The following is a 26,806-nucleotide window of genomic DNA, read 5'->3' as shown; positions in this document are numbered from 1 at the left end:
CACAAACTAGGTTTGCTGTGGGGTAAACAGCCAGAATCTTTTAGTGTGATTATGTTGGGACTTAATTTTAATCACAGAATTGTAGAGTTGAAAGGGACTTCAAGGGATGCAATGCAGAAATCTCAAACAAAGCATCCATGACAGGTGGCTGTCCAACCTTGGCTTAAGACACTATCAAACAGCTCTTACCATCACAAAGCTCTTCCCGATGTTTGGTCAAAATCTCCTTTCTTGTAATTTGAATCCATTGGTTTCGGTCCTACCCTCCAGAGCACAGAGAAAACCTTATTCCATCTTCCACGTGGCACCCAACCCTTGAGATATCTGAATGTGGTTATCATCTCTTCTCTGTCTCTTCTCCAGGCTAAACATACCCAACTCCCTCAACCATTCATCATAAGGCTTGGTTTCCTGAACCTCTACTCTGCATGTTCCATCTTGTCAATATCCTTCTTAAAGATCAGACTTAAATATTTATTTCTTAAATGGTCATACCCTGACCTGCACACAGTACAGTAGTACCTCTAGTTGCGGACTTAATTTGTATTGGGGTGCCGTTTGCACCCTGAAAAGTCCGCAACTAGGGCGCCTCTTCTGCACGTGCACTGTGTAATCAAGCGCTTCTGTGCATGCGCAAAGCACGCAGATCACTTCTGCGCATGCGGCGAACCCAGAAGTAAACACTTCCGGGGTTGCTGCATTCGAAAGCTTAAAGTTCGTAACAAGAGCGGAACGCAACATGAGGTATGACTGTACTCTCGGTGTGGTCTAACCAAGGTAGAATAGATCTATTTACTTCCCTTGATTGGGGCACTGTACCTCTGTTGATGGTAGCATTAGCTTTTTTTTTGGGCTGCTGCTGCATCCCATTCATGTTCAGCTTGTGGTCTACTAAGACCCCTAGATCCTTTTCACATGTACTACTGGTAAGCAACGTGTTCCCCATCTTATATTTCTGCAGCTGGTTCTTCCTGCCTAAGTGAAGCACCTTACATTTGTCCCTACTGAAATTGTGTTAGTTTGTGCCCAGCTCTCAAATCTGTTAAGGTCATACTGAATCCAGATTCTGTCTTCAGTGGCATTTGCTACCCCTTCCAGTAACACCTGCAATCCAAGTTGTTTATAAAGATGATCGGGCCCAGGACAGAACCCTGCAGCATCCCACTTGTCCCTTTTTCCAGGATGAGGAACCATTAGTGAGCAATCTTTGGTTTTGGCCAGTTAACCAGCTACAAATTAACCTAAAAGTTAAACTCATCCAGCCCACATTTTGTCACAACACCTGTTGGAAACCACCAGGATAATTTGTCTTGCATGATGTACTTCAGGTCTTCTATCAAGGTCCAGCTTTTATTGCTTTGGTACTTATTTTTGCCTCTCATTGATATATGATTATCTTATATAGCTGAAACTCAAAAAATTAGAATATCGTGGAAAGGTAAATTTCTTTCAGTAATTCAACTTAAAAGGTGAAACTAATATATGACATGCAAAGCGAGATATGTCAAACCTTTATTGTTATAATTGTGATGATTAACAATTTCAACTTTGGGGTTTTCATCAGCTGTACGCCATCATCATCACAATTATAACAAACAGAAGGCTTGACATCTCTCGCTTTGCATGTCATGAGTCTATCTCATATATTAAACTCCAGTAGCTAATGAAAACAATTGCTTACATAAATGGTCTTTTCCACGATATTCTAATTTTTTGAGTTTTACCTGTATACAGTGCTAGTGCTCCTGCTCTCCTGTTTTGCTTTGGAGGAGGGGGAATTCTTTATGTATACTTTATGTTCTGGTTAGCTCTCTATACAACTGAAAAACTAATGAAAAAGTATTTTTAAAAATGTATTTCCTCTAGTTCATCCCAATCTAAAACAGAACAGTGTACCAATGTAATTCATTCAAACTCCAAACAGCAGACGTAAGAGGCCTTTTCAAATAGTTGCACCCAACCTGGTGCTCTCCTGATGTTTTAAGGTTACAACTTCCCTCAGCCAAAGTCAGCTTGGCTCTTTTGGAAGGGAGTTGCCAACACCTGCATCCAGCAAATATGTGGCAGCAGGGTTTTTGCAGTCTCAAACATCTGGAGAGCACAAACTGTCCTAGAAACGGGTCCAACCTGCGATTTCCCAGTCATCTTTTTTTGGTTGTCTTTTATCTATCTGCCATGCTTAAATAAACAAGTGTTAGATAATTTGCCTGTTGTTAGCATACGTCACCACCACGTCCTCCAAAGGGTAAGAAATATTAAGCAAGACTATAGAAGTGTACAAGAATAACCAGATGCACAAAACAGTGTGAAGATAATGTGCATGATAGCCCAGGGGTTTGGGGGGGGAAAGAAACACACTTTCTACTGTTTGCATCTCAAAACATTTATTTAGAAGCTAACATTGCAGTTGACATCTGTATTTTCCCTCCACCTAGTGGTACTGTGCAAAGGTGAGAAGTAGCAGTAGCTAAACAAGCTGTTGAGATTGAATGAAGAAATTTGCTTTGAGGTACTGACAACTAGTAGGGGAACTTGGCCTTGGTAAAAAGGCAAAAATATATAAATATATCCACTCTAAATATCACAAAAACCATTTAACACTACAGTAGTTCAGGTGGGGCAACAGTCAACATCAGGTAAACTGCAGACAAGAGCCTTTTTAACACTGCTGCAAATCTTCCAGGTTGCTTTATCTGACCCTGCTGCCAGTACGAATATAGAAGCGCTGCAGTGATTGCTTTAAGGGCTGTGCACAGGAACATGTCAGGGAGGAGCTCTTATTCATCCCATGCTCTCCATCTACTGCTACACGTTGCTCAGAGCAGCCACACCAGGAAGAACTTTACCTGCACAGCGTAAGAGAGACAAACACATAAAGATGATGCATCATGGAACATCTTTTAACACATCTAAAAAGCATCTATAAAGGATGGTACATGGAAACTGGCTTTGGCTGACACTTTCATGACTGCCTTACCTCAGGCAGGTGCCTTTGCTGTGCTTTTTTGGCATCTGCTAAAAACATCCTTGTTTAGACAAGCCTGTCCAGATGTTCAGAAAGTTGATGTGTTTTAACCTGTATTCAGTCTATTGTTATTTTAACTTTGAAAGTTTTAAATGTTTAATTTTTATAATTTTTATTTTTTTGTAAACAGCCTTGAGATTTTTGACTTTTTTACAATCAAGCAATATATAACTTTTATGAAATAAAATAGTTTATTTTTAATAATTTATTTTAGAGTCCCCCCACCTTTCCTTGCAGTGTGTGTGTGTGTGTGTGTGTGTTGGTGGTCAAGGAACCACACACCCCTGCACCTTTGGAAGCTTTAAGCAACCTCACAGGAGTCTTTATAGAACCAAGGTGAAACTGCCAAGCTCCCTTGTTATTTTAGCTATTGATAGATATTTGCTATTAACGTTGCTATGAGATTATTCTCATGATGGTTGATTTTGGGACATATTTCTTTGTGGTTGTAGATTTGAGCATGATTCTTTTTGTGAAAGGGCAGCATACAAATAATAATACTATACATTACAGGGGGCCCAATGTTGTTCTTCCTAGCCTCCATCTTACTCTTGGGAATCCCCCCTAGGTCACACACCTACACCCCTCTGCTTCACACCCTCCTTCAGAGTTTTTGCCTGACCTGAATGTGTCTTTTGAGCTCTGATAATGCAGTCTGTTTTCTTGGATGGAGGATAGAAAGGGACGTGTGTGTTTGTGTGTGGCAACTAGCCTATGGCACAGAGGCAAAATTTCTATGAATATCTCCACCCAGTTTTGCCTCAGGTGCTGCCCATGATTTCCATGTGGCCCTTGGACGACTGTCCAGGAGAATGCAGCCCTTGAGCTGAAAAAAAGACCCAGAACACGTATGGGTGTTTTTTAAAATGAAAAGGAAAAATACCCACACATTGAATTCTGCCCAGAAATTAATCGGTACCCAACAAAGGTTAACAGAGATGTTAACATCTACAGAGCCTGAAACCCATTAGAAGTCTAAAGCTGCAATCCTAATCCCCACATAGTTCAACAGGATTTACTTCCGAGTAGATGTGGTTAGGATCGTGCCGTAATTCTGCCAACACTTTCATCTTTCTACTAAAATAGGTTTAAAAGCTTAATTGACAGGTGCTTTCACAGAAACAGTTCTTTTCAGAACAGCAGAGTAATCCAGTGCCAGACTTCTCAGAGGTAGGCCTCTTTTAATTCAATAAAATATATTCCCAGATAAATGTGCTTGGGGCTGCATCTTAAAACCCTAAGATTATTTTATTTTTCTCTGAAATCCTGATACACATCTTGCACTCTGCAACTTAGTTAATATCATTAAGTTTGCTGCTGGGCTATTAGTCAGGATTTTGAAAAACTTTAAATGCTATCTGTATAGAAAGCACAGTCACAGTCCTGAAGGTAGACAGATATTGCCTCAAGTGCTGAAAGCTCTCCGTGAGCACCCTCTGAGTAAACTTTTAAAGAGGCCTATTATCATTCTGGGGTAGGCTGCGGTTAAGAATGAGGCAGCAGTAGCTGGTCTAAAAGCCACTTAGTGAAATTTTGAGCAAGGTCTTTTGACACACTCAGGTCACTTATTTATAGCCTTTCTATCCCCCCCCCCCTGTCCTCCATGGTTCTCCTTCCTCTCCATTTTATCCTCACAACCACCCTGTGAGGTAGGTTAGACTCAGTAACTGGCCCAAGGTCACCCAGTGAGTAAGGATTTGAACCTTGGTCTCCCTGGTCCTTGTCCAACAATGACCACTACACACCATACTGCCTTTCTAGACCACACAAGCTAGGATTAAAATAGAAACCCACTGGCCTCATAGGTTTTCATGGAGTTGAGCATTAGCTGAGAAAATAACTCATAAATTACATGTTGCCAAAGGCTCAGAGGACCCTGAAAAACCCTATGCTCTTTGGTGGGATTGTATCTTATTTACAATGAATACAGACACACACGACTCCCTCTCCATGGTACATTGTGAAATTTGGCTTTCCAAATGGCCTTAAGTACTCTATTTACCTAGGTGTCCTCAAGATATACTGCACTGCTTTTTTGTATTTGTACAACCTATTATTTTTATTGTATTGTTTGATGTACTCCAATACAAAATTATTTTTTAAATGAATTCTGCAATCTGTGACTTTTTATCCAATTCCTTTCTCCCCAGTCTGAAGCTGCCTAACAATTCTTCTACAATTAAGGAAAATGAGTTTTTAAACTCTGAAGTTTAGTGCCACTTAGCAAAGCCTACATTTCCCAAAATGTCTTCCTTTGGTGTGTATACCATTGCAGGTCTCCTTTTACTGGTCTGCATTCTTTCCTTTCTCCACTACTTCCTAGGCAACAGAAACAAAGCCCTTTCAGAACATAGCTTTTGGTAACAACAGCTGACGAGTCCAGTGCCGCCTCTTTCTTTTTTAGGGGGAAGGCACTAGGGTTTGGAAAATGTACACGTATTAAGAAACAGCTAATTACCAGAGGAAGCTCCCAAGAGTCATTCATGAAACAATAGACCCCACAAAAAACCTTCCATTGACAATGCTGATTGAAGACTGAGTAAATGGACACGGGACAGTAATCGAGCTCAGTGGTGAACTATCTGCTTTGCATGGAAAAGGCCCCAGGTTTCATCCCTCAGTGGCATCTCCAGGTGGGGCTGGGATCTTGGGGAGCCACTGCCAGTGAGTGTAGACATTGCTAAGATGGATCAAGGGTCTGACTCAATATAAAGCAATTTCCTAAATTGTTTCTATTATAAACAGCTCTTTTAAAGAGCTACAGATATAAGGGCAACTCTTTAGTCCTGGAATTGCGAGCCAGATGAAAGAGTAGGCAATGAATTTGGTTAAGTGCATAAGCCTTTTTAGGGAGGGGGACATAGTAAACATTAGTTTCACCCCTTTGTTTAGTCAAGGCATGTGGCCAGAAATTATGTCCTGGGTCTGGGTTTTATGGAGGCCTCAGTCTGAGCGCTTGCGAGATGTAGACCTTTTCCTGGTCACCATCATTATTCAAAACTGCAACTGTGATGAAAATGGTCCCTATGTGGAGTCTGCTGGAACTATCACAGGCACCAGCTAATCTACTTGTCTTGCCCCACCTCCCTGCCCTCTCTTGCTTTCAAGTCTTCCACTGGGAAAAATCTGCTGCCTTTTTGTAAGGAAAATGAATGTCTCAATACTTTGGAAATATTAAGATTTATTTTTATTGTATTGTATATGCATTCGTATTGTATTTGCATTATTTGTATGTATCTGTTTATTCTTGAGAGCCTTTGGGCATTGCAGGGGATTAGACTAGATGACCCTTGAGGTCCCTTCCAACTTTACAATTCTAAAGCAACAAACAGTAGCATAACATGACATTGGTTTTCTTTAGCCACCTGGCCCTGGTCTTTGAAGAGTAATCATGTGTGTGGGTAGCTGTAAGCATGACGTAGTTACAAAAAAGCATACAAGCAAAATTAATCCCCTGGACATCTTTAAGGAAGAGGGAGGAAAACACACACTACCTTCTAGGAGTTCCAAGCTGGCACCACCTCCAGTGCTAACATGACTAACTTTATCCTCAGTGTTCCATTTGGCACAGCATGTAGCAGTGTCTCCGCCACCTGTTCAAGAAAACACAGTCAAGGAATCTGAAAATGGTTTTGGAAGCATAATTTGGAAGCTTAACTGCGAGGTTGCCTTACCCCATACCCTGGCACGGTGATAGGTGCCACATAATACTTTTTGCATTTGTAAGAAACTGGTATTTTAGTGTGGCAGCACCAATGCTTTGGAACTCCCTGCCTATAGACATCAGGCAGGAGCCATTGCCATATTCTTTTTGGCGCCTGCCAAAAACGCCAAGTTCACCTGTGGAACTTATAGCCAGGGCTGCTGCAATAAACAGGTGTGTAAGCCTTTGTTTGGGAGGCAGAGATGCAAGAGGGCATCAGAGGAGGGAGGGAAGGAAAGAGGGACAGAGGCCAGAGTTGCCTGCGGCACCCCGACTATCATTCAAGGCACCCCAGGGGCGCACTGGCTGAAAACCACTGCACTAAAGGGATTACTGGGGTGTGTGCTAAGAGGCAAGGGGGTCACTGGAGATTAAAATGACTATGAGACTTTGAAAGGCTGGTATCACTGGAGCAAGTTCATCAGTTAAATAGTTTTAATTGGATTTTGAATGCGCAATTAATTGTTACTACAGTCATACCTTGGGTTGCGAACGCTTCGGGTTGCGTACTTCCGGGCTGCGTACTCCACAAAACCGGAAGTAAAAATTGCCGTGCATGCGCAGAACGTTCCACACGGGTTGCATACTTTTCGGGGTGCAAACAGCACCCCGGAACGGATCAGGTACGTAACCCGAGGTACCACTGTATTTTGAATTTCATTGTTACTATCTTTGTTAGTGGGTTGCAGAATCTGCTTTTCTGAATAATGTTAAATCAGTTAGGGTAGGGCAGGGGGTACTGGGGATGAGTTTGTGAAACCAAGGGGGCAGTGGCCCCAAAATGTTTGGGAACCACTGGCTTAAAAGCTTGGACCCAGAGTCTGGCCTTGTATAAGGCAACTTCTTAAGCCCTTCTTATGAAGAGAAAATAAATAAATAAAGTATTCCAAAAGACTGAAAAACTATTCATTTGAACTGGAGAAGATGAATGGTGGTTCTTACCAATGATGGTGATGGTGCCTTTGGATGTAACTTCCACAACTTTATCCATCAAAGCTTTGGTTCCTTTAGAAAACTTGTCCCACTCAAAGACACCGACTGGACCGTTCCACACAATCAGCTTGGCCCTGCCCACAGCTTCCACAAACAGCTTAATGCTTTCAGGACCACAATCCAAACCCTAGGGTCAAAAACGGGGAGGGTGGAAGCTGTTCAGCCATTGCACCAGAAAGATCAAACAAGTAGAAGAACTCCTCACCCCCACCCCGGCAACCAAAATCTCTCCAGTTTTTAAACCAGAATTCTCCACATGGGTGCCCTTTGATGCATTTGACTGCAACTCCCATCAACCCCATGCTATCTGGAGATGATGGGAGCTGTAATCCAAAACATCTGCAGGGAATCAAGAGTTAAACCTACCATCCATCCATCCGGGATCCCAGAGGCCACAGTGGCTTCTCCAGTGTTAGCATTCTCATCAAATTTATCTGCAGTGATGAAGTCAACAGGCAAAGTGATGCGTACACCATTCTTCTCTGCTTTTGCCATCAGGTCTTTGACTATTTTTGCTCCTTCTTCATCATACAAAGAGTTGCCAATCTGGAAGCAGAAGAGAATGCACTATGCAGCTATCTATAGATGTTTATGTACCAGTAGATTGCTACAAAGCAAATCAGAATCCCGAAAGCAAGGTATTTTTTAATTATTAAATCCAAGTGACATCAACAGATAATATGGGTATGTTAAAGAAACTGTAACTAACAGAGGACAGAGAATTAATGCAACCTCTTAACTGCTGCCAGGATTATTATTTGTCAGAAGGGGGTGGGGGGAGATAACAAGAAAATCAACCCAGAGGAAATTGATAACTAAAACCTAGGACCTAGTATTATTATTATTTATTAAATTTGTATACTGACACCTGTAAATCTCAGGGCGGTTCACAACATAAAATTACAATATGAAACCCACAAAATACTTTAAAAATATAAGAACAAACCAAAAATCCCCCCCTACCATAACACATTTAAAAGAGATGTCAATCAGCCAAAGGTCTGGGTGAAGAGGAATGTTTTTGCCTGGTGCTTAAAGTATAACTGAAGGCACATGGTAAGTAAGCATGGTTAAGCTTACATAGTGAAAACCAAAGAGGGCAGGTAACAAACAAATGTCTTCATTGAGAAATGAAGTCTTTATAATGTACTGGAATAATAAAGAATAGGATAATGTAAATCCTTTTGTATTACTTGGAACCTTGCAATATTAATTTATTGTGTTAGGCTTTGTGATGAAAATCTTTTCTTTTTAGCAACTTTTAAGCCATAGAATGCAGTTCAAAAACTGTTGTCAATTAAGATTGCACATATGGAACAGCCTTTCCTAAGCTTGTGTTCTCTGGAAGTTTTAGACTACAATTCCCATCAGCCTCAGCCAGCACAGCCATATGATGCTGGGGCGGATGGGAGTTGCAGTCCACAACACATAGAAGACACCAGCTTGGGGAAAGGTTATATAGAAACAGTGAAGAAAACATAATAAGCATCTTTCATCACCCAAATTATATATAGCAGACACTGCAGGTTGCATACCTTCATGTTTTTGAGCACTTTAAGGAAGGTAAAAGCCATTCCACCACCGATAATCATCTCATTGACTTGATCCAGCATGTTTTTGATCAGCTGAATCTTATCCTGAACTTTAGCACTGATGAACACAACGAGGGTAGGGAAAGAAGAAGAAAATTGTGAGTTAATGCATCACTTTTAGTTTATTAGCAGGGATGTAGACAAACCTACTATTGCCCAGTTTCACTTGTTATCAGCACATAATACAGAAAATAAATACATAATTATTGATAAATCTTGATAATAAGGGGGATATGATGAAGTCACATGCATTGATATGTATGTAGGATAATCTAGGATTTCTCTTAAAGCAAAAAGGGGGATAAAGTTACAAGTGTTAGAAGCCCACTCTCCACCCTTGCCTGGGGGGTGGGGGTGGGGCGGGAATCAAGCTTTGGCTAATGATTTTAATGTGTATCTATAAACACTAGAGGGGACGCAGTTGGCGCTGTGGTCTAAACCACAGAGCCTAGGGCTTGCCGATCAGAAGGTCAACAGTTCGAATCCCTGCAACGGGGTGAGCTCCTGTTGCTCGGTCCCTGTTCCTGCCAGCCTAGCAGTTCATCCAAGTGCAAGTAGATAAATAGGTACCGCTCTGGCGGGAAGGTAAATGGCGTTTCCGTGTGCTGGTCTGGTTCGCCAGAAGCAGTTTGTCATGCTCGCCACATGACCCAGAAGCTGTCTGCGGACAAATGCCGGCTCCCTCAGCCAGTAAAGTGAGATGAGCGCCGCAACCCCAGAGTCGTTCGTGACTGGACCTAACAGTCAGGGGTCCCTTTACCTAAGCCACTCTGGGAACCTTTTTGGCTGAAAATGCTCTAAATTCTAAAAGCTATTTCTAAAAGTGGGTGGTGCTGTGGTCTAAACCACTGATCCTAGGGCTTGCAGATTGGAAAGTTGGTGGTTCGAATCCCCGCGATGGGGTGAACTCCCATTGCTTGGTCCCTGCTCCTGCCAACCTAGCAGTTTGAAAGCACATCATCAAAGTGCAAGTAGATAAATAGGTACAGCTCTGGCGGGCAGGAAATTGTGTTTCCATGCGCTGCTCTGGTTCGCCAGAAATGGCTTAGTCATGCTGGCCACATGACCCGGAACCTGTATGCCAGCTCCCTCGGCCAGTACAGCAAGATGAGCGCCACAACCCCAGAGTCGTCCACAACTGGACCTAATGGTCAGGGGTCCCTTTACCTTTACCTAAAAGACAGTACGCACTACAATCTTGGTTTTTGTACAGAATGCGTTCTGGAAGTCCGTTTGACTTCCAAAGCATTCAGAAACCAAGGTGCAGCTTCAGATTGGCTTCCAATTGTGCAGGTGTGTCAGAAACAACAGCAGAAGCCGCATCAGACATTCGTCTTCCAAAACAAGTTCGAAAACCGTAACACTCACTTCCGGGTTTCGATTGTTCAGGAGCCAAAATGTAAGAGTACCAAGAGTATCAAGGTACAACTGTACTGGTAGCACTGGTTAGTGGGAACACAGGAAATGACTAGCTTGGGTTCATTAATGTCAGAGTAGGACAGTCATATTCACTGGTCAATCTAGCACAGTATACTCTCCAAGGATTAGACTGGACTTTCATTATGCAAAGCAGGTGCTCTATAAATTATTAAATTTATCACCAACCTTCTCACCAGTTTCATTTGACACCCACAATAATGGGCTGACCGTATGTAGTGTCTACAGTCCTACCTCCATTCGACTTCCAAAATGTTTGGAAACCAAGGCATGGCTTCTGATTGGTTTCCGATTGCGCAGGTGCGCTGGAAAAATAGCTGAAGCCGCGTCGGACATTCAGCTTCCAAAAAAAGTCCAAAAACTGGAACACTCACTTCCAGTTTTTGATCGTTTGGGAGCCGAGGTACAACTGTACACACTGCAGTTTTAAGTAAGAGATTTAAACAGTACACATTATGACTCAAGTTGGCCTAACATGTTTAAAACTGGGGGAAGCAGGCTTGCTCCCAACCTCCATGTTTTGGACTATAAGTCCCATCATTCCCAGTCAGCACAGGAAAGGCTGGCCTTTGGCAACACCATTAGGAAATTTAATGGATTTCTGGTAGCAGCAGCACAGCAAATGATCAGAGATGGGTCAAGTCAGAACTGCAAGGCTACTGTGTTCCCTATTATTCATGGTTGCATGCTTGCCCCCACAGATGGGGCCTTTGCTCAGCGTCAAAAGCTGGCTTTGTTTTTGCAGGGAAGAAAGGAACAGAAAGATTTTGCCATCAAAGCAGCTCAGGTCTTTGTACTTTATCATACACATCTGAAAGCTGTACAGTAATTGGGGTAATCAGGAAGATTCAAATCAGTGCCCAATAAGAATGAAATCTTAATTGCAATGCAGTCCTTGATATCTGCATGAGGATTATGATTTTGTATAACTACATTTGTGACAAGCTGCATTCTTAAAAAAACAACAACCCTGAAAAATGCTTTAAAAAACCCAATTTCATTTTTCTAAGCAAAGATTTGTGGTGGGGATATTCCAGAAAAAAACAGCATGTTAGGTATAACATACAGAATTCTGGCATCTGACCGCCTGTTCTGAGACTGAGACTGTACATCATCATCATCAACATCACCAGCATCAAACTATGCCTCTCGGAATCTGTAGAAGCTGACATGTATCCAGCTACAGTTCCTCATAGTTGCATAACGACAGGCAGTGTCAATTTACACACAGCACTGCTGAATAGGGACTATGTTTGTACTTTAAACTTTGGTGGAAAGGTCAGCCACAGGCAGACACACAGACATGCTGATTTGGCCCATGACACAATATGCACTGACTGTACTCTACACTTTTATGTACTCTATTATGAACTGGTTTGAAAATGCCTTTTATTTATAGCCACATCAGAGAAACTGACCCACCAGCTTCAGGTTCTCAGAGGGGAAGTGGGCCCATTTTTGTAGTTTAACAACATTCAGGCAAATATTATCCAAATGTGATTTCATGTGGTGCAGTTTTTGATTACCATATACGAGTTTTTGATTGGCTGTGTCTTATCTTGGAATACTGCCATATTGCCTTTTTTGCACACATTTCTTTTAATATTTTCTCCTTATCTTATACCTAATCATTTTTTCTTCTGGCCACCCCTCTTTGTTGGATTGTTGGGGGTACTTCAGGCTCGTTTGTTATACATTTAATAAAATTTAAAAATATTATTTTAAAAAAGAATTACTGAAATAGACATAGGTAGAAGCAAACAACAATATAGGCAAATATATTTTGTCCTTACCCTCCCAGGATTGCTAGGAAGGGTCGCTCTGGGTTCTCCAGAGCTCTTGCAAAATACTCCAGTTCTTTCTTCATCAGGAAACCAGCAGCTTTGTGAGGCAGATTGACACCTACCATGGAACTGTTATATATCAGAGAAAATATATATATATATATCAGCCAATAAGAAAGAGTTCCACTGTTGTTGTTTTTTGATGCTATATGTATGGATCAGTTGCTACAAAAGCCTTAAAGTTCACAACTGTGCAAATATTTAGCAATGAATAAACAATTGTGTAAAAGGCATGCTACTTCAGAAGTCCACATAACAAATAAAAGTGCAAACATAAAAAATTAAACCAAAGTGTCACAGCCTGGAAGGCCAAACGTACAAAGATGCACCACAGCTCTAAACAGAAGCCTTCTCCACCTTGTGAGCTCCATCATTGTTGAGAATAAAGGTTCTATTTATATAGTCTTAAATGAGCCAGGGCACTGTGTGACCTCAGAAGTTAAACCAGGCCTTGTATCACAAAAATAGCTGAGCTCTTCCATCTAGATACTTTCAGTTTATGAGATAACAGAAGTCCAGATCTTTTTTTCTTATCTAACAGGCACATGACCTGCAGATTCTGTAAGGAACTTCCTTCCTTCCTTCCTTTCTTTTACATATTCAATATGGAATACCCATTTTATGCTACTGGGTGAATTTCTAGGAAAAAGGGAGTGAAAAGATCCATCACCAGAGTTTTGCTTTGTTAAAGGAAGGATGGTTTTTAGAGGCTGCATGGCAACACCTGGGCGTAAATGTAATGCAGCTGCTTAGTAGAATATACAACTCAGCAGTTTGAGGAAAACCAAGCCCATATAAAGCTGTTTTCAGTCCATAAAGCAAACAATACTACATTATTAATAAAGCAAATATAATTGTGCATTTCATAAAAGATCGAAAGGATTCTGTGATAATGTTGAGAATCCAAACCTAAAGATCTGTGGAATGGGTGCTATTACAGGTGCCACATAATTCTCTGTGTTGTAAGGTTCTGCTGTCAAATTTACCTTTTAAGTGTGGCAAAACCTATACAGTACCCTGGTACTCCCTGCCTACTCACATCAGGCAGGTACCTTCGCTATACGCTTTCCAGCTCATTTTTAAAACATTTTTGTTTAGGTGAGCCCATCTAGTCCTGCAGAAGTTACATGTGTTTCAACCTGTTTTTAGTTTATTACCTGTTTTTACTGTCTTAATTACTGATAATGTTGATGCATTTTTCTTCATAAAGGATTCCCAACACTCAAGCAGCATGTGCATTTTGTTAAAAGCCAGAGTCTTCGAAACCGACAAAAGCCCAGCCAGGACAAAGTAAGAGGCAGAGGCTTACATACCTGTGAGCTCTGTGTGCAGTTCCAAAAGCATCATTGATATAAACATCTCCGAGTTTAGAAAGAGACACTCTGAAAGCATCCACCTTTGCAGAATCAGCCTTGATCTGGGAAGAGAGAGAGAATAAAAAACCTATGAGTTTTAGTTACTTTATCAATGGACATTAGAAGCCACCAAATCACTGTTTAAATAGAATTGTTAAGAGCTTTTCCTGGGGCAGGGTAGGGAACCTTTCCATCCAGTAATCACAACAGTTGATCTCCTGGTATAAGATGTATTTTAAATGCCTCTGAGCACACTTGTAAACTTGACAGCGGTATTTAAAAAATGGAAAGTGAATGCAGTACATATGAAAAGTACAAAAAAATAAGGATGACAGGTGGTTTTAAGCTTCATTAACATGTCATCAGCATTAAGCACTTCTGTACAGGTTGTTTCATTTATTTTATGTAGCAAACCTTATATACAGGTTGACTGCAATGAAACCTCAAAACAGTTCACTAGGAGAATGGGCCACATTTCTGTGCTGTTTCTGAACTATGTACAGCAAAACAGCTCGTTATATTGCTTCCATCACAAGGTGATTCTCATTCAATGCAAAGATCAGAGCTTTTCTCTTTTCTAGGCTAGTGAAAGCCATTCTGGAAGGGGTGCAGATTCTACTCTGGTAATGTTCACTATAAAAAAAAATTAAGGAAGGATGCAACTCCCCTTTTGCCTCTTGAAAGAGCAAAACAGTTTGTTAATGGAATCGGAATTATATTTGCAACTTAACAACAACAACAACACAGTCACATTTTGAACTAGTCAAAGGCAAACAGACTCTGCCTGCTAACTCTCCCATTAAAAACTGACACCAGCAAAGCTCTTAAAGTCTTATGTGGCTCAGTACTCCAAGGACCACCTCTCTCCATATGAAACGATTTGGACTTTGCAATGATAACCTGAAGCCCTTTTTATGTGCTCCCTCCAGAGCAGGTTCAGAGGATGGCAACATGAGAACAGGCCTTTTCAGCAGTGGCTCTGTGCTTGTGGGTTGCTCTCCCTGAGATTTGTCTGGCACCATAACATAGCTTCAGGCAAAAAAAGGTTTTTCTTTTCTGGCTTTTAATTATCTATGGCCTCCTTCAGATAGTGGGATGTTTTAATCTTGCCTTTTAAAAATAGGATTGTCTTTTAGATTTTTCTTGTTTTTTTTTCCTTTTATGCTGGTCTCAATGTAGGTGCTATGCTTTTGAGTTATCTTGTTAAGCAACCAATTAGCAAATAAGCAAACTCTCTTCAGCCTTCTTGGCCAACAACACACTGAGAAGCAGTGTGGTGTAGTGGTTAGACTAGGAACTGGGATGTCTGTGTTCAAATCCCTACTAGGCCATTGCCTGTCTGCCTAGCCTACCTCACAGCATTGTTGCAGTGATTAAATGAGCTCCTTGGAGAAAAAAGTGGGATATAAGTGCAATAAATATATATCTAGTACAGCTTTGGTTGAGTTGTGCAGCTCACCCTGCCAAAGCCTCTGCTCATATGGCAGTGAAGGTAGGGATCTTAAAAATAATCCTGTCTCAAGACTCGAAAGCAGCAGGAAACACTGCCAACTAACAGTTGCATATAGGCAGTACAGATTTGTAGCAATCTTGAGGAGGGGGGAAAATCTATTATTATTGGTTTAAACTAATACAATCAATTGCTGCTTCATCTCCTCAGCTGATCAGCTTTATGTACTTAGTTAAATTGCCTCTACTACAGCCAGTGGCAGCTAGCAGAATAGGAAGTATGTGCAATCCATTCTCCTTTAGCTCTTGATTAAGTCACCAGCACAGCACATAGGCACAACACATCTTAAGTGATTACTGCAGCATTTCTAAGGCATTTGCTGTTTATTCAGCTCAGGCTTGTTGAGGCAGCCACCTTTCCTGTTGCTTCTGCAAGGTAACACACTAAAGCAGACAAACAATGAGAAACAAGCCATACTTAAGGTGCACAACAAGAGCAAATACTTAGCTTTTCTGTAATTTAAGATGGACATCCTCTCAAAAGATGAACTGCACCCAAATGGGCAATTCCAAATATTCTACATTCACTGAGGATTGTTCCCTCCTGAGAAGTAGTTCCATAACTGGTTTTATGCTGTTCAGCACCACAATCTTTTTTTCTTAATATTGGCAGCATATAAATTTTGCTAAATAATTGCATTTCAGTGATACAGGCAATACTATCCCAATATTTCAAGAATAGAAGAGAGATAGACAACAAAAAGGGAGGCCTTTTTCTTAAGAAAAAAATAGGAGCAAGTGTTAAAAGTGTAAATGCAAGGTAAATTGACAGTTACTTTCGACTGGAGATGAGGACAAAAGGATTATGGCAAGAGGCTGAAGCTGGAATCTCTAAATTCAAACTCTCCATCTTGAGAAGTTAATTTGCATGTGCTTTGATAGCACAGTGTGGTGTTCTGTATCAACCTAAAAAAGGGCACTGTACTGTATATCACTGTGGCTGCATCGAAAGGGAGCCAAGACTCAAGTCTTAATGGGGTCAGAGGTGCTAAGAAAAGAAACCAAGTGGTCATGGCGACCTTCATTAAAATGTCAAGAGGTATGGATACCCAAGCGGCTGCCCAAGCAGAGTGTGGCATCTGGATTCAAAGGTTTTGCCAGTCCCAGTTAACAGGGTTCAAACAGCCCATCAACCGAGCACAGCATTAACTGAGCAGAGAAGGAAAACATGGTTCTCACATGCTCTTGCTGAAGATATTTCCTGCAAAACACACCCTTAAACCTGTTGTTTCCCAAACCATTTCAGAACGCCAACCCTTTGGTTCCAATAACTCCCCACCCAAACCTATAAAAAGCAGTACTCAAAATAGTGGTTTGCACAACCCACTAAGGAAGAGAATCACCCAGTAAGATTCAAAACGGTAACAATTAATTGCACGTGTATTCAAAATCCAATTAAAATTATTCAGCGTATTTTAATTCAAATTGATGATCTTGATCCAGTGATACTAGTTTTTCAAAGTCTGATAGTCATTTATACCTCTAGCAGCCCACTGCCTATTAGCACCCCCACCCCCACAAGTACCATCCACTTTGGGTACCACAGCCTTAAACCGTGATTTTAGTTATTTTGCCAGCATTCTTCCTTCCTTCTCTGGGCACAAGATGGTTAATCAGCACTCATGTTTTTTAGCACTGCTCTGTACTTATATGCATATCATCACCTCCTGTGCTGAGGGCCTTCTGGCAGTTCCCTCGCTGTGAGAAGCCAAGTTACAGGGAACCAGGCAGAGGGCCTTCTCAGTAGTGGCACCCGCCCTATGGAACACCCTCCCACCAGATGTCAAAGACCTTTAGAAGACATCTGAAAGCAGCCCTGTTTAGGGAAGCTTTTAATCTTTAATAGATTATTGTATTTTAACATTCTGTTGGAAGCCGCCCAGTGTGGCTGGGAAAACCCAGACAGATGGGCGGGGTATAAATAATAAAATTATTATTATTATTATCATCATTATCATTATTATTAACATATCAGGCTTAAACGCTCAGCTGAGCATCTCTTCATGCTAGTTGCTAGGAATTGTCTTTGTAACCGTATCAATGAAAGGGTTACAGATAATAGATAACTTGTGTGGGGGCAACTCCAAGCAGGTGGTTGGTATACACATGCTTTGGTGTATACGTGTCATCCCCTGAACATAACCCCTGCATAAAATGAATGACACCTATATTGGTGCAAATAAAACCATATATCCCAAGGACACTACAGTCACCACTGGCCTTCATGCCAAGAAAATTGAACCTTGGCGAATCACCTGGAACCCCTGGATTCTCTCACCGCTTGGGAGATTGGGGTGGCATGTATCAATTTCTAGCTCTAACACCATATGAGAGCATGAACTATTAGTAACACTGTGGAAACATCTACATATAAGAGTGGCACAATTTAAGCACCCAGAAGTGATGCAGTAGAGAAAGCAGAACTCAAGACAAGATGTCTCACCTTGTTCCCTGAAGCATCCTTTCCTTTCCCTTCCTCTTCTACATGGAATCGGAGGTTTTCCAGAAGAATGACTGAGCCAGTTGCAGGATTAGCACAAGCAGCTTCCACCTCTGCACCCACGCACTCATTCAGGAACATGACATCCCTGGAGACAATTCCCAGATAAATGTATAGCTTCAGTTTACCAATTCTAAGGACGCTTCACAACAAATTCTCATTCAAAGCACCTCTTTCTAGTCAGTCTGTAATGTCATCATGCCATACCTGCTCAGCAAAGCTTTGAGCTCTGCTGCTACTGGTTTCAAGGAGTATTTGTCGGGCATGGGAACCCCATCAGGCCGGCCCAGGTGACTCATCAGCACCACAGACTTGGCTCCATTGTCCAAGCAATGCTTGATGCTTGGGACAGCTGCCTTGATTCTGCAATGAAAAATAGAACAGAAGGTTCCCACAGCAGTTCCTGCGGCATCTAAGCTACATCAACAGATCATGGTTTTAAAGGAGAGATTATGCACATCAGCTACAGACTCAAGGGTTATTAGAATCAGGAAGTAATAGATCCCATTAGCCTCTTCATTCCTACCTCACCAAGGTAGAAATATCCTCCCTCATCAGCTGCTATACCACACTAACTGCTCCTTACAATACAAACTGCCTTGGTCACTATCACTTTATCATGTATTGGACTGTAACCAATGTTTCACTAGTCCTGTTAAAGATGGATCAGTTTGATACCATTAAAATATTTGCAGTCATTTGCTTGCTTGGTGCACAGACTATCAGTCTGGTGCAAGAACTACTCAAAATGCAGAAAGGCAGAATATATAAGACTAAATAATATATAGCTCCTTTTGGGTGGTTGTGTTAAAAAGAAAAGGCTATGGTGTCCACAGCAATGCCTAGTTAGCTACACTGGCATGAATGCAGCGGCTAGGTGTTTTTTATCCTCATTCTCAATCAAATAATTTCTAATCCTGTTTTATCAATCCAGAGAAAAAGAGGCACATCCAGCAGTTACAGAGGTCAGTAGGGTTTCTTGCTATTGGAACCACAGCCTGCAAGAGTGGAGCTGCTTCAAGGGAGACAGGTCACAGAGCTCCTAAGCACAAATCCTGCCTCAAGTTCTTCTTCCTGTTTGGCCCTGTCTTGCCCCTTTCTTTCCTCCCAGCCAACAGAAAGCAGAACAACACACCAGCAATGGTCAAATTCAAAAAGGTGTGTGGAGAGGCCTCTCCTAAAGCACAATGGAAGTACAAGCTGCTGGGAGACCAATGGTCTCGAACACATCTCTCCTGCTCAAGCCCCCTCAAGGCTAGCACAGCATTAGCAGTAAACATGTAGCTGGTATGATGAGTTCCCTTTAATCAGAGGCTATCTTGCTACCAACTCTTGAGTAGCAGTAGCTTCCTTATACAGAGCCAGGCAAATGGTACATCTAATTCAGTATTGTCTATGCTAACTAGCAGCAACTCTCCAGGACTGTAGGAAGGGAGTCTCTCCCAACCCCACTTGAAGATACCTTTGGGGTATGAACCTGGGAACTTCTGCTTGCAAGGCAAATGCTCTACCACTGAGCTATGGCCCTAAATCTAGCTTGACAGGGCAGACTGAGCCCAAGACACGTTTCACATCATCAGTAACTCATACCTGGAAATGCCAGGGCATCAGTTCTGAAACCTCATATGAGTGAAGTACATGAGTCACAGTCTACTAGAATCACTAAGCAAGGAATGACTAAGCATATGCCCCACTTGAAATTTGCAGGGGACTCTTACCTTTGGTTGTTGGTTATTTTGTTGTCCTTCATTGGAACATTGAAGTCAACCCTAAAAAAATGGGACAGAAATGTTTCAGTGCAAGTAGTTGTTCACACAAACACCATTAATTACTGGATGCTGTTGTTAATGTCCCAAAACAGGCAAGATACTCAAAAAGGAGCTGCAGCAAAAGCAGCACTTGGATGGGGTGAGTGCAGAGGGACAGCTGTCACAGTATTACTGTACTACTCCCTTCTCCTGCTGTGTTGGTTGGTACAGCACTCAAAGGCTCTCAAATCCACGCAACTTCCCTTCTCTATACAGTGGTGCCCCGCTAGACGAATGCCTCGCTAGACGAAAAACTCACTAGACGAACGGCATTTGTCTAGCGGAAGCTGCCCCGCAAGATGAGAAAGTCAATGGGGCTGCTTCGCAAGACGAAAAATTTTCGTTGTTTTTTTTTGTTTAGCAGAGCGCGGCTGTCATTGCCGCTTCGCTAGACGAAAAAATGCGTAGAACGAATTATTTTTGTCTAGCGGGGCACCACTGTACTAGGGATACAAATTTCAAAACCAGGGGCTAGTGGTGGAGCAAAGCAAGGAGACCATGTGAAGGAAAAAGCCTAACTGTGCTGAATCACTTTGGGTAAACCTGTTGCAAAAAAAGAGAAGGCTTGCAAAAGGGTTTTGCAAGAGCTGTCCTGTTTCAGAGGCTGCTTGAGTGAATTAATCCGCTTTCAGAGCCAGCATGGCATAATCGTCAGTGTGTCTGACTAGGACCTAGGAGACCAGGGCTTGAGTCTCCACTTGGCCATGAAGCTCACTATGTGAGCTTGGCCTAATTCACATCACGGGATTGTTGTGGGGATAAAATGAGGGGGAGAACCATGTACATAACATAGAGCTCCTTGGAGAGAAAGGAAATTTTGCAAATGAGTAAATCATGCTGAGACAGCTTCAACACTCATGAACAAGGCTATATAAGCCAGTTGTATTTCCTGCTGGAAGCCTCTGCCACTGTTCAACCCCTAGGCAGGCAAAAGTTTAGAAATTCATTACTATGTGAATTAGAACACCAGAATGTTGTTGGGCCCAAAGTTCCATCAACTCCAGTCAGCATGGCCAATGATGATGAAGGCTGCAGTCCAACAATACCTGTGAGTATGTCACAGGTTGGCCGCCCCTGGCCTAAAATAAAAGTGACCAGTTATGAATATCTAAGTTATCAAGTATTAACAGAGATGCCCTTGACTAGAAAGTAAAGGTTGAATTCAAAGAGAATGGCAGAGAATAGGAGAAAAATGTTCTAATATCCATTCAATAACCAGGAAGGGTAGGGGTTTGAGAGGCACAAAAGCCACCTAGACACAATATGAGTTTTACAGGCATGGTAAACACAGAGTGCAATCATCTTCAATATCTGTTATAATCCAATTTTCTTTCACAAACTGCTTTAGCTATACTATAGTAAAATAATAATAATAATAATAATAATAATAATAATAATAATAATAATAATAATAATAATCCAGGAAGGATGCAGCATATACCGCATCTGAAGTACTTGCAGATCAAAGACCACCACCAGAGGCTTGGCTGTGACTAAAGCAATGGGCTTTTATACAGAAAATCCAGGATCAGGTCACTTCTCAAGCTTGTATGATTGCCTTGGGACAACCACTGTTTCTCTCTCTAACCTAAATACTCTGGGATGTTGCAATAACCATTTATTTTATTTATTTATTTACTGCCCCACTTTTGTGTAAACTACTATTTTAAGTGCTGTATACAATCTCCCTGATCACAGATGCTTGGCAATTCTAGTAAAATGTTATAAAATAAAGCTTTTATTAAAAAAGGTAATTCTAACAAAATTTTAGGGCTCCCATCACCTGGGATATAAAAAACGAGCACATAACATTTAGCAAGCATTTGTCTCAAGCATTTAGCAACCACGTACAATATTTGGGTTTTATAAGAGGCCTGCTTGATTCAGCCAGCACTTTACAAAACGTAGATTCAATAGCAAACAGTGCTTCCAGAAACTCTCATCTCACATGCCTACGCAGGGAGATTACTCAGCAAAGGCCTGCATGATGTAGCCTGCCTAACAGACAGAAGAGCAGGAAGAGCCTCAGAAGCCATTTCTACAAAGAATGCTGTGCCCCAAAGCTGAAGGAGACAGGAAATCGTGTTGCATAATATAGCAACTGGCAGAACAGAACACATTACGATTAACAGGACTAGATTTTGTTTTAAGCAATTAACACAGGAAAAGGTGGTGCCAGGAAACATGCTGACTCTACTCAATGTAAGATTTTTAGAATAACATTCCCCAAGTTTCAAAGGCACCAAAGAAACCCAGGAACAAATAATTTCTTTTCTAGACTTCTCCATAAATAACATGCTTCTGTATACAGTCATACCCCAGGTTGCGCACACCCCATGTTGCATATGTTTGGGTTAAGAACGGCCACAACCCAGAAGCGTTTCCGGAATGCGCCCGACCCCCGGATGCGCAGAACACTTCTGTGCACTTTGTGCATGTGCAGAAATGCTCAAATTGCGCTACTTCCGAGTTTTCAGGATTTTTTGTGCGTTCGGGATACACACACATGCACGCGTTACGCACAGCGGCCCGGAACGGATCATGTGCGTAACCCAGGGTTCAACTGTATAACATTCTGCTATCATTAAGTTAGATGGTAAATGTGGAGGACAGATGGGAGAATTGGACTGATGGCCACAGCGTATAGAGGGTAAGCTTTAATTATGTATTCTGTGTTTCTATTTTGTATTTATATGCTGTGAACTGCGCTAAGATCTTTGCATGAAGGGTGGCATACAAATTGAATAATAAAATAATAAATAAATAAATGTAAAGGGAACCCTGACCATTAGTCGTGGACGACTCTGGGGCTGCAGCGCTCATCTCACTTTATTTGCTGAGGGAGCCGCGTACAGCTTCCGGGTCATGTGGCCAGCATGACTAAGACACTTCTAGTGAACCAGAGCAGCGCACGGAAATGGCGTTTACCTTCCCGGAGCAGTACCTATTTATCTACTTGCACTTTGACATGCTTTCAAACTGCTAGGTTGGCAGGAGCTGGGACGGAGCAACGGGAGCTCACCCCGTTGCGGGGATTCGAACCACCAACCTTCTGTTTGGCAAGCCCTAGGCTCTGTGGTTTAACCCACAGTGCCACCTGCGTCCCCCAAATAAATAAATAGCTCCATGCTTTTGATGCTCTCATCATCCAGGTGGCAATTTAGAGCACAACACTGAACCAATGGAGATAATAAATTTCATGCATGAAGTTTACATGTCACAGCCAGAATGAAATTATTTTATCTTTGAAGATCTGGTACCTCAGTTAATGAGGAGGCACAAGCAGAACAGAGTAAGCAGCTAACTAAAGAGATGATAAAAGCCAGAGTTTCCTTGCCTGAACTTTGTACCTATGTAGTTGTATCCATTAGCCTGCATAAACACAAACAGGCCATTGAACATCTCTACACAGGGTATCAAGTGGGAGGCCCCCCTCACCAATCTCCTTAGTTTGTGTGCAGCACAACACGTGTCTTCACAGTGATTAAAGGTGGAGACTGTAAGCTGGCAACTATTACCACAATGGAAGATGCTTGGAAAAGCAGGGTATGAATGAAAAAATGCCCATGACATTAAGGTCACTTTTTAATGCAAGTCTTTGGGATAGAAGTATAAAAAATGTATAAAAGTGAAAGTGTTCCACTGAAAGTTTCACAAAGGTTTAAGACAGAAACTGTCAATATCTTCAAGAAAGAAACTGAAATATGAATAATAAAATGAAATGCCTTTGCTAAGCATCAATGACCTTGAAAAAAAAAAATACTGGAGACTTTTATAATACACATATACAAGTTTTGGAGTTTTGGAGACAATAAAAACCCACACACATGCAGTATGAGTAGCAAACTATTTCATAACAAATTTTTCATGACAGTTTAAAGACTTTTTCTGAGGCTTAGAACTCAATACATGAAATTAAAGTACTTCCCCCAGCCCAAAATCCTGGTTTGGCTGACTTCTGCTTTTAATAAGGTAGTATTACAAAGTTTAGATGCAACCGATTTTCCCTCTTCTAATTTTGATTTCCCTCCATAGGCATACAATTCCTTAGCTTGGATTTTAGACTCCAGCCCCCACCTATGATCTTTTGCCAGGCTTGGAATAGTTTGGCATTTACAACCTTCCCTGTCAATCAAATGCTGGACTAAATGAAAAGCCCTCTTTAATATTTCAATTAGTTGAAATAAATAGCTTAATTAAAGCACAATTCTGAAATTATAATATACTATGCATGAAAGTATAGTTCTGTGCATTTTGCAACACCCAAAGGGATGCTGAAATGAAAATTAAGATCTTGCTTTGAAGCTGTTGTTGGTTTAATTGACTACAGGGAGCTCAGTATAACTTCTGGATAACGGAACCACCTACAACTCCTTTCCAGTGCCTGATAGGAATCACTGCAATTCTTAGAGTCTTATTGCGGAGGGCGGGATTGAAATTAGTGACACAAACCACAGAAGCCAGCAAGCTATGAATAAAATATGCATCTGCAAGCGGAAAAAGGTTTACTATGTGCATCCTGTATTAGCAACTTGTATAGTGATTTGTACAGTGATTATTAAGTACTGTTAGCATAAGTTAATACTTTCCTTTTAGAAGTTCTACAAAACATAATCACAGTCCAGTTCTCCCAGATTTGGAATCAAACAGCATAATCTTGTCCCCACTGTGTTCAATTATTTATAAGTAACCATGTTCAGAATACACAACATAAGATGTGTAACATCTTAATTAAAACAGAAACTAGAGTTTTTATGGTTTCCTGTTCCTGTGACTTTATGGTTAGCACCTAAAAGACAGCGCTTTACTACTTTCCTACACTGTAATGGGTTTGTGCTAAATCATTCCACAATACTGCTCCTTCCCACGTGGGTAACTATGGGCCTTAAGACTAATTTGACCCCAAAGTAGATACATGCCATTGCAGGGGGGGGGGGTGATATGCCATGTAAATATTCTATGATGGCTTAAAAGTTCAGCAGCAGATGCAAGTCACTGTGTCGTAGTGTTTGAAGTGTTGCACTAGGTAGGGCCTCTGGCAGGCCAGAGTTCAACTCCCTGCTCTGCCCTAAAGATCACTGGGTGACCTTGAGCCAGTCGCTGCCTCTCGGCCTAACCTACCTAGCAGGGTTGTTGGGGGGATAAAATGAGATTAGAGAAAACTACCTAGGTCTCTTCGGAGGGGCCTGGGGATGGTGGGATATAAATACAACTGTTTGTTTCTCCCCCTAACATTATCTGATTCGCCAGTACTTAACTGAAAGCCTCAGTAAACGTTAACATAAAAATAAACTCAACCCATAACGGTTTATGGCCATATACGTCTAATTCTTACATCACTTGCTTTGCCACCACTTAATTGAAAACCTCAATACACATTGCACATATATAAATGCGAACAGGTAAGCCAACCTCTCCCCCGCCAAACCCTCTTGAAGATGCATTGCTTTTCCTCCCCCTCCCACCAGCCCACCCCAGGCTACCCAGTTTTGCACCCAGCCCTGCGGTGCAGGCCTACGACGAAAAAGGAGCAGCGAAAGCAGCTCACCGCATGACCACGCGCTTGCCCTTCACGTCCACTTTGTCCAGGGTGAGCTTGGTGGAGAGAGACATTTTCGCAGCAGGAGCAAACAGACCTCAACCTCTTCCTCGTTCGCCGGCAGCAGGAGAAAGAGGCGGAGGGAGGACGAGCTAGCGCTGCGGCGGCCGGAGCGTGTCGACCGGAGCCCCGCCTACCACCGGCTTCGGGATTGGCCGGGTAGCGTCACCCGCGCCGAAGATTGGCTCAGAGGGCCGCGTCAATCTCGGAGTGGGTGGGGGAGCCGGGGCACCGGCTGGCGGCGCGGTGGTCACGTCTCGCACGCAGCAATGGCTCAGAAAGGGCGGGAAGCCCTTAAGGGGAGGAGAGCGGTTGGGCATCTGGTCGGCCTCGTCGCCTGAGGGGACCGGCCGCCCTCGCGGGGTACCCAAAGTGTTCCCCCCCCCCCGCCACGTTATACAAGCACAAGCATACACACGTGTATATAATTGAAAGGTTCAGAGAAGAGGGACTTGCGGGAACCGACGGAGGAATTGTTTCTTCCCTCACTGGATCTCTGGGACACCCAAGAAAACTGGGGAGAAAAAGAAGCAGCTAAACTCCCGCAGGAGGCAGTGATGGCCACCGACGTGCACGGCTTTAGAAGAGGGTTGGGGAAATTTACGGGGGATAAATAATTTGGCGGTGGCTGCTGGTCACAACGGAGGCAAGCAATGCTTCTGAATGCCAGTTACTGGAAGCTGCAGGAGGGAAGAGTTTGCTCTTGTGCTCAAACTCCTGCTTGCGGGTTTCCCACAGGCATCAGGTTAGGCAATGGGAGAGGAGTGTACTGTACTAGATGGGCTACTGGCCGGGTCCTTAATTCGCCTCCTCGGAGGGATACGAATGGGTTTGGGTCTTGGAGCCCCTCACCGAGGTTTGCTACCTTCGTTCCTGCAAAAAGCGGGGCGGTTGGGAGACGGTTTTTGGTGTTGAAGTGACTTCAAAGCGACACATTACAATTTATTGCAGCCTAACAGGAGGTCCTCTCTGAATTGTGGCGCGCGCGCACGCACGCACACACACACACGTATTTGTAATTCTGTCTGCCCTTGGCTACCCGGAGCTTAAATGCATGACCTTTCACACCACCTTTCAAACACATGCATTTGGAGAGGACCCCTAATTTGGCGGCGTGGGGGGGGGGGAGAGAGATCTAAAATACAAGCCAAAACTGTATTAATACAGGACACAGCATTTTACATTTAAATATGGGACAATCCTGTATTGTACAGGACAGATGGCAACCCTACACACCTTAAGAAGAGCCAAGGTGACCCAGAGAGGGGGCAGCTGTGAAACAGGCCCCCCCATCAGCAAGTGGGCTGACAGTAAGGCATGGCAGGGCCTGGTAGGGTAAATGGTAGTCACTAACATTCATTCAGTCAATCAATCAATCAATCAAAACCTACAAACTAGGGATTCAAGGGTTATCATATCTAAATTACTATTGTCTGTATTC

General features: G+C 42.3%; 1 protein-coding gene across 1 annotated transcript; it reads right to left on the bottom strand.

Moving 5' to 3' along the window:
• Positions 1-2,367: 2,367 nt before the first annotated feature.
• PGK1 (phosphoglycerate kinase 1) lies at positions 2,368-25,447 on the bottom strand. The gene is made up of 11 exons (XM_033137271.1): positions 25,315-25,447; positions 19,677-19,727; positions 18,166-18,321; positions 17,902-18,046; positions 13,908-14,011; positions 12,544-12,663; positions 9,257-9,371; positions 8,088-8,267; positions 7,671-7,848; positions 6,520-6,618; positions 2,368-2,846 (listed from the first exon to the last, which is right to left on the bottom strand). Exons 1-11 carry the CDS (start codon positions 25,377-25,379, stop codon positions 2,806-2,808), a joined length of 1,254 nt encoding a protein of 417 aa, XP_032993162.1. The 5' UTR covers positions 25,380-25,447; the 3' UTR covers positions 2,368-2,805.
• Positions 25,448-26,806: the final 1,359 nt, after the last annotated feature.

Source organism: Lacerta agilis, chromosome Z, assembly GCF_009819535.1.
Source record: "Lacerta agilis isolate rLacAgi1 chromosome Z, rLacAgi1.pri, whole genome shotgun sequence".
Lineage (NCBI taxonomy): Eukaryota > Metazoa > Chordata > Lepidosauria > Squamata > Lacertidae > Lacerta > Lacerta agilis.
Note: the sequence above shows the minus strand (reverse complement) of the source record. Positions and strands in the feature narration are given on the sequence as shown.

Coding starts and splice junctions, on each gene's coding strand:
- PGK1 (XM_033137271.1), bottom strand. CDS start 25,379: ATGTCTCTCTCCACCAAGCTCACCCTGGACAAAGTGGACGTGAAGGGC. Junction 18,322..19,676: donor AAAATAACCAACAACCAAAG/GTAAGAGTCCCC, acceptor TTTTCATTGCAG/AATCAAGGCAGCTGTCCCAA. Junction 8,268..9,256: donor AAGTGCTCAAAAACATGAAG/GTATGCAACCTG, acceptor TTCTGCTTCCAG/ATTGGCAACTCTTTGTATGA.